This window comes from Neomonachus schauinslandi, chromosome 11, assembly GCF_002201575.2.
Source record: "Neomonachus schauinslandi chromosome 11, ASM220157v2, whole genome shotgun sequence".
NCBI classification, from domain to species: Eukaryota; Metazoa; Chordata; class Mammalia; order Carnivora; family Phocidae; genus Neomonachus; species Neomonachus schauinslandi.
Genome location: NC_058413.1, coordinates 73,407,612 through 73,414,791, shown reverse-complemented (window position 1 = coordinate 73,414,791; position 7,180 = coordinate 73,407,612). Strand labels below are relative to the sequence as shown.

Below are 7,180 nucleotides of genomic sequence, written 5' to 3'. Positions count from 1 at the left end.
CCCAGCCGTTTTTTTTTTTTTTTTTTTTAACCAATCTGGATAAGGGAGGGCAAGATTGCGGTGGCTGACACTCCCGGCCACCCGCGCCGAATCGGCTGCCCAAGTCGCTGGGGAGCCCGGCCGATCTCAGCCCCGGGTCCCCCGAGGAGGAGCTCCGTGCCGGGAGCAGCAAGGGGTGGAGGAGCAGCGGTCGGCTGGGTCCCTCGCGTGGGAGACTCGGAGGCGCCCTCCCCGCACCCTGAGCGGGGACTGGTTACCTTTCACCGCAGACTCACAAGTTCCCCGGCGCAACTTTGCCCGCCACATGAGGCGACCATGGCTAGCTCAGTGGCGCGGCTGGGGAAGGCGGCCGCCGGGCAGCGTGCAGGGCATGGCGTGGGGCAGCGCGGGGAAGCGGCGCCCGACAGTCAGCCCCATTCACACAGGAAGGAGAGAAATGCCAGGGCTTCACCTCCAGCCCCGAAGCCGTCCGCCGCTGCTGGGTCCTAGAGCGTCCCGCGCGCCCCGCCGCCGCCCGCACTCCCCGCCCCGGGCTCCCCGCTCCCCGCGCTCGGGCCGGGGAGGGTCGTCGGGCTCGTCACTGTAACCCTACACTCCACCCCCGCCCCAGCGCCGGGCCGCTGGGCCCTAGAGCCCGCCTGCAGCCGCCCGCCACCCCTCCCGGGCCGGGACGTCGCCCGCTGAAATTGCCCCGAGCTCCGGCTGACGTGTCTCCCTGAGAGTTTAGGAGGGCGACAGCCTCCGCCGTTTGCTTCCCTACCGCGGCTTAATTAACGTCAGACTCAACAGTTCTCCCTCCTTTGAGTTTCTCTTCCTTCCCACCGGGCCAACTCGGGCAGAAATCGGTTTCCCCGTCTGCCCTCAAAGTCCAGATTAGGTTATGTTTCGGATCTTTTCTTCTTAAGTGGAATTTCCAGGTGAAAAGCGGCCACACTGCTCTTTGCATTCCTCAGGCCCTGGTACGTCTATCACACACTGGGATTGGGCGCTGAGCTGCTACGTTCGACTCTGTTGACAAGCAGAAGGGCCCAAACAGGTCTTATAGCCTTAGGTAGTAAATGTGTTGGCAGAACCGTACATCCTGTGGTCACAACCCCACAGGCTGTTATCTGCCCTGGTGGAAGCACAGAAAGTGACTCTGGAAAAATGTTGCTGATTCTGCCCCACCTCTTAAATCGGGCTGTATTAAGAAACACTACTCACCCATCCCATTATACGCAATTATACTGGGCAGACCTCTGGAGCCTTGATCTGGGGACCTGGAACCATGCAACCATAACATTTCTCCCTAGCTTTCAGAGGCCTGCTCTGCTGCTGCCAGGTGGACAGACCAGGGAATAGAATAGTTGCTGTGGAAGACGTTACCAGGAGTCAGTGCATACCACACCTCTTATCTTGTGCTCCTCTCCTCTCTTTGCCTTCTCACGAGATCAGGATTTCTTCTGGGATTCCTGCCTGGACTGGGGCAATTCCCCAAGTAGTCCGCCAGCGGTTGTACCCTTCTGGTCAATTCTGGTGGATTGTGTATCCTGATTCCAGTCTATTCTTCTGATTCCTCTGATGGCTCAGTAACCTCGGCTCTCAAGATAAAACCCAAAGGCAGTAATTTAACAATCATTTACCAAATACCTAACTCCATTTAAAGTCAGCTACCCTAGGACTTGATAATACATAAAAGAAACAAAAGAAACAGCAGCTAACCAGCCTTTCTAGGATTTAAGTAGAAAAGATATGCAACCAGAAAACAGGAAAGCGCTGGTGGTGCCTGAAAAATGTGGAGTAAAGGACTGACTCTGTGCAGAAGAAAGGGGAGCCTTGAAGGGTGGTGGGGCTCAGATGCAGGTAGCATTTGTAGGAAATTAGTCTAGAGTGGGGAAAAGATAATGGATAGAAAAAGGAGGGAAAGAAGGAAGGAAACCAACATTTATTAATTGCCCCCATTAGATAACACACTATATCCTAGGAGGCAGCAAAATTTAATAGTTACAAGCAAGCATCCACTGGAACAAAACAGGTATGGGTTGAGTGACAGCTCACCCACTCACTCACTGTGTGACCTTGGGCAAGTCACCTAACTTTTCTAAACTTCTGTTTCATTTGCAAGGTGATGGAAATAGCCATGGCAAGATGGTTGTAAGGATGGAATAAGTAACAAATAAAATACTTAGCATAATGCATGTAAGTGCTGAATGTATACTTGCTATTATTATTTCAATCAACCCTTCAATAGCCTTGTGAGGTAGGGAGCTGATCTGGGAAACAGTCTCAGGAAGCAATGACATGTGAAGTCCAGGCAAAGGAGATGGGAAAGAAAGAGCAAGAGACCATACAAATACCAAATCTTTGAAGATACCAAATACAGTGAAGATACTAACTCTTTGAGGCAAGATTTTACTTTTCCCAGTGACTTAGCTAGGAGGACGAACAAGGTAATCAAGTCAAGCCAGTTTGGAACCTGGGTCATAGGCAGAATGGACCATTCCTGTAAGTATGTGTCATGGGACCAATGCTGGGAGAAGCTGAATGAAGAGGGGGAACTGGTTTGAGGAAGTTGCTGAAAGACTTTACTGTCCTCTGGGCAAGAGGAAAGAAGGAACAAGAACCTGGGTGAGAAGTGGAGAACAGACATGTAGAGAAAAATAGAAATGAAGCTATGAAGGTCGGTTTACTTGGAGAAGGCCCAGGACAAAAAAATTAGGGAAAGGAGGAGGAAGAAGAGCGAAGGTTGGAGAAGTAGAAGAGTGGGGAGGTTTAAAGGCATGGAGGCCAGAGGAAGTTTTGAGAAGGTCCCTCCAGCAAGGGCTCCGGATTCCTAGACTTCCCATGATGTGGTAGGTACTGCTTGTGGGCTCCACAGTCAGCTGACCCCAGCAGGTGGACCTAGCCTGAGCTCTTCAAATTGGATACCAAGTAATAATACAACGGTCAAGTACATGGCAGGCCAATTTTTCCCCTCCATGCACCTGAATTTCTTCAACTATTAATAATCACCACATCAAATATAGAAAATAAATAATCTTGCACATCAAATATATCTGAAAAAATATATATATATATGAGAATTTATTGTTCAGGAACAAAGGCTTGAGAAAAAGACATCGGATTTGACTAGCAACAGGTCATCAATAATGTTTTACAGTATATTTGGTTCCAGATTCCAGCATGTGGTTGGGCCAAATAGAAACAAGGTATGTCGACAACATAAACTGAAATCTGCTTTACTAGCAGGAAGGTAGCTCACCAGTCAGCATCTGTGTTTTCTTTGGATCTAGATACTCTAAATGTCAGCATTCTTTCTAAAGTGACCCAGTTGTCTTTTACTCACTCCCAGGAAGGTTAAGAAGGTGATGGAACAATTTCAGCACTCTTAGGGACAACTCAAAGAACAGTCTTTAACTCCAAACGAGGCACGTACTAGGATGCTCCAGACCAGATGACAGAGGCATCCAGGTGGAGGAGAATGAATGTGGTCTTTAGAGCTAGTCCTGAGTTCTAATCCTGGGTCCACTTATTTCCTGCTATGAAGAGTAACATAACATGAACCTCAGCCTCCTCCTCTGTAAAATGGGAATAATTACACTTACCTCATTGGCTTATCAAGTGCTGGACACACAATAGAAATCCAGTAAAAGAAACCCTGTTTCTTCTCTAGTGATTTGAAATACCAAGGAATTGAAATTCCCTAATAAAATGCAAACCTCCTTTCCCCTCACTCTTCTTCTCTGCACCCTCCAAACACATCCCTTAAAGTCCTTATCAACTACTACTTTGACTAGGATGGGCCTGGACTTACTAGGAGGGAAACAACAGATGGCAAGAAGAGAGTGGTCATGATTCTGAATCAAAAGATTCAGAATCTCTAAGGGTGACGTCCTAGAATCCATTCTGACTCCTGGCACATTGCAGCTTGAGGGGCACAAACTAAGGTCTCTGACTGGCTCCTTTGGGTCAAGGAGCTCTTGTGATTCTCTTTCAGAAGCATTCACTACATCAGAGCTTAGTATGATCAAGGTAAAGGATGATGGGTGACATATTAGAAGTTAAAAATAAAGCATTATAGGAGCAGAATGGAGTGACTGATGCTGTACGGCAGGCAAACAGCACGTTCCAAGAAATCCGAGTGCTGAGAGGAGAAGGATACTACTAGCAAAGACATGGACACAGGAAAAGAAAGCACACACTGTCGTGCTTCTCAGCACTTTTCCTTTGAGCCCCTTTTCATAAATATACAACGGTCACGCCCACTGTAGATATGATCATTGCCATATTATTGCCAGGCAAGACGGTTTCTCCCAAGCTTTTCTTTCAGTTCTCGGTTTTACAATGATGATAGTTGTGATTTTTTCCTGCTTGTTTCCAAATACAAAATCATGTTCTCAAATACGTTTTCTCACATGGCACATGCTTCCTCTGACACATGCCCTGCCCCCATCTTGCAAGCTGTTGACAGGAGCAAAATTCAGGGAATACTGGGAGAGCCTTGAGTAGATGGGGGGCCAGGGAATATAGTGTGCAGAGAGGGAGGAGCAAGAGGTGAGCCTTTGCCAGGCCATACTGACTAAGAATGGAACAGTAAAAAACAAAGAAGAGAAGGCTGTCAAGAGCAAGTGGAAATACACAAGGTGAGGCACCTCTGAACTTCTGGAAATACCAGGTGCTGCTTTTAGGAGGAACTCAATGTTATATAACAGAATAGGACATTTGAAAACCCTGCTCCATTTGAAGCTTACCAAGGACTTTGTTGATTATGAAAAAATTTCCCAACAAATATTTATTAAGTACCTACTAAAGGCTACTTTAGTAGGTACTTAATACGCTACCATCCTACATAGGCGTTAGACTCATCTAGTAAGTTATAGATCTGAGGCCTGTTTGTCTGGATGTTTTAGCTTCACCACCCATAGCGACACACCGGTCTCTTCTTGCCCGTGGCTTTCTCCTGTGAATGTATTACCTAGGATGCACTCAACACCTAACTTGATCTATAGAAAACACAATCAGCAGAGGGTAGACACGATCATGTCCAGGGAAAATGCACACATACAAAAATGCTAAGGAAGGAGAATACAGACAATGTCCCCGAACAAACCTGGGGTCAGATCCTGACTCGGTAGCTAGGAATTCTTTACAAAGAGGCTGGCAAGTAGCAGGTATTTAATAAGTAATAATCATTTCAATTATTAATTGCTACTGTTACTATAGAAATCTTGGGAGTATTGAAAGCTCATACTTTTTTTTTTATTAAAGATTTTTATTTATTTATTTGACAGAGAGAGAGATAGCGAGAGCAGGAACACAAGCAGGGGGAGTGGGAGAGGGAGAAGCAGGCTTCCTGCTGAGCCAGGAGCCCGATGTGGGACTCGATCCCAGGACCCTGGGATCATGACCTGAGCCGAAGGCAGACGCTTAACGACTGAGCCACCCAGGCGCCCTGAAAGCTCATACTTTTTGATTGATTGGTTTTCTCAAGGTTTCTCAGTAGCAGCACTACTAACATTTTGGACCAAATGAGTCTCCATTATGAAGGACTGTCCTGGGCATTGGAGGGAGGTTTTAGCAGCACCCCGTAGATGCCAGGAGCAACACCATCCCAAGTGGTGGCAACTAATAATGTCTCCAGATGTTGCCAAATGTCTCCTTTGGGTTAAAATTGCCCCCCGCTGAGAACCACTGGGTTAGCTAAGTAATTAATGGTGCCCGTTTACAGGCTCCCAAGCTTCTGACCATATTGATCATTCCGTTGAGTTGCTGGGTGAATCCAATTGCAGACTAGCAGGAGGCAGCCTCAGTTTTGTTCATCCTACAGTATATCATGATATGGTTATTTCTTCCTTTTCCTTTTTTCATGAACAAAAAACTAATTATGTTTTTCTCTATTTCCAAGGATGATGTAGACAAATTTGGGTTTTTTCCCCCCTAAAGCTGGAATCATACTGAGTTTCTAAAACAATAGCAACATAAAATCACTATTAAAAACAAGGATTGTCACAGTAACTGGCGATAACTCAGGTCAAAATGTTCGTACTTAAGAGCCCTTGTCGCCGCCATTCTGAAAAGGACGCTCGGGTATTTTATTCTGAAAACGTGTCCTTTCTTTTCTTAGCTACAAACAACAGTGAGAAGGAAGACCCCTCCACAACCTGTATAGCAGTTCTGGTTCTTTCTGGAATATGCACTAAAGATGACATGTCTTGTAATTTAGATGCCAAAGACAGAGAAGTGGGGAAACTCTCACCATTCTTAATGGCTCTAGCCACTCCGGGTGGTTCAATTCAGGAGAAAAGAAATTCTTTTACAGCATAGAGTCAGAGTGGGGGGGGGAAGAGTTCAAATTCACATCTTAACTGATAAGTTATCCATCCAGAAATCAGAAAGTATTTATTGTGTGTCAGCGACAAAGCCAGGATCACGCTACGCAGAACAAGAGCCTTCAGAAAAGTTCAAGGTAGAGGGGGGAATAATTAGAAATAACTAGAAAAAATTAAGACCAAAAAACAGAAGGACTAACTGAAAGGATTAACTGAAAGCACAACAGAGTTTGAAAGCAAGCAGAGCCACAGGAGAGCTACAATGACGCATGCATTCATTCGTTCCTTCAAAACGTATTATTGGTTACATTGACTAATAAGCCACACACTCTGCCAGGTGCGTGAGTACTGTCGTATGGGCTCTAACTAACATGTATATAAATAAGCGTATAATTCGTTGGTCTATGTGTGATGAAGAACAGGAGCAGGGCGCAGTAACAGAGACTAAGGAGGGAGAAAGGGGCGGGAAAGGGAAGGCGTCTCCAAGATGGTGCTGGAGAGGGCCAGAGTGTTCCAGCTGGGCAAACAGCATGTGCAAAGATTCTGAAGCAGAGAAGAGCCCAATGAGAGGGGAGAACTTAAAGGAGACAAAGGGAGGAGAGGGCTTGCAAGGATGGGCCCTGGAAGAGTTCCACAGGAATGTTACCAGTCTCCTCTACCCAGTGTCTGTGAATGGTCCCTTTTCAGTCTACCTTTGTGATATAAGGTACATAGAAGATGAGTTTCAAATTAAATGGGAGAGAGATAAGGAACGTCAGAAAATGAACAACTTGGGATAAACAATAACAAGAGGACCAAATGGAAACAACCTGAAAGTGAACTCTACAGTCTATGTATTTGGTCACAGTCTCTATACGAAAGATGCAGTCTCT

The 7,180-nt window shown here is 46.3% G+C and overlaps 1 protein-coding gene across 1 annotated transcript in view; it reads right to left on the bottom strand.

Annotated features, from left to right (window-relative positions):
• Nucleotides 1-508, bottom strand: part of AMOTL1 (angiomotin like 1) — a 91,060-nt gene extending 90,552 nt beyond the window's left edge. The window contains exon 1 of the mRNA XM_021679114.1: nt 258-508. Within this exon, the coding sequence (XP_021534789.1) occupies nt 258-306 (49 nt within the window). The 5' untranslated portion in view covers nt 307-508. The remainder of the gene's footprint in view (nt 1-257) is intronic.
• Nucleotides 509-7,180: the final 6,672 nt, after the last annotated feature.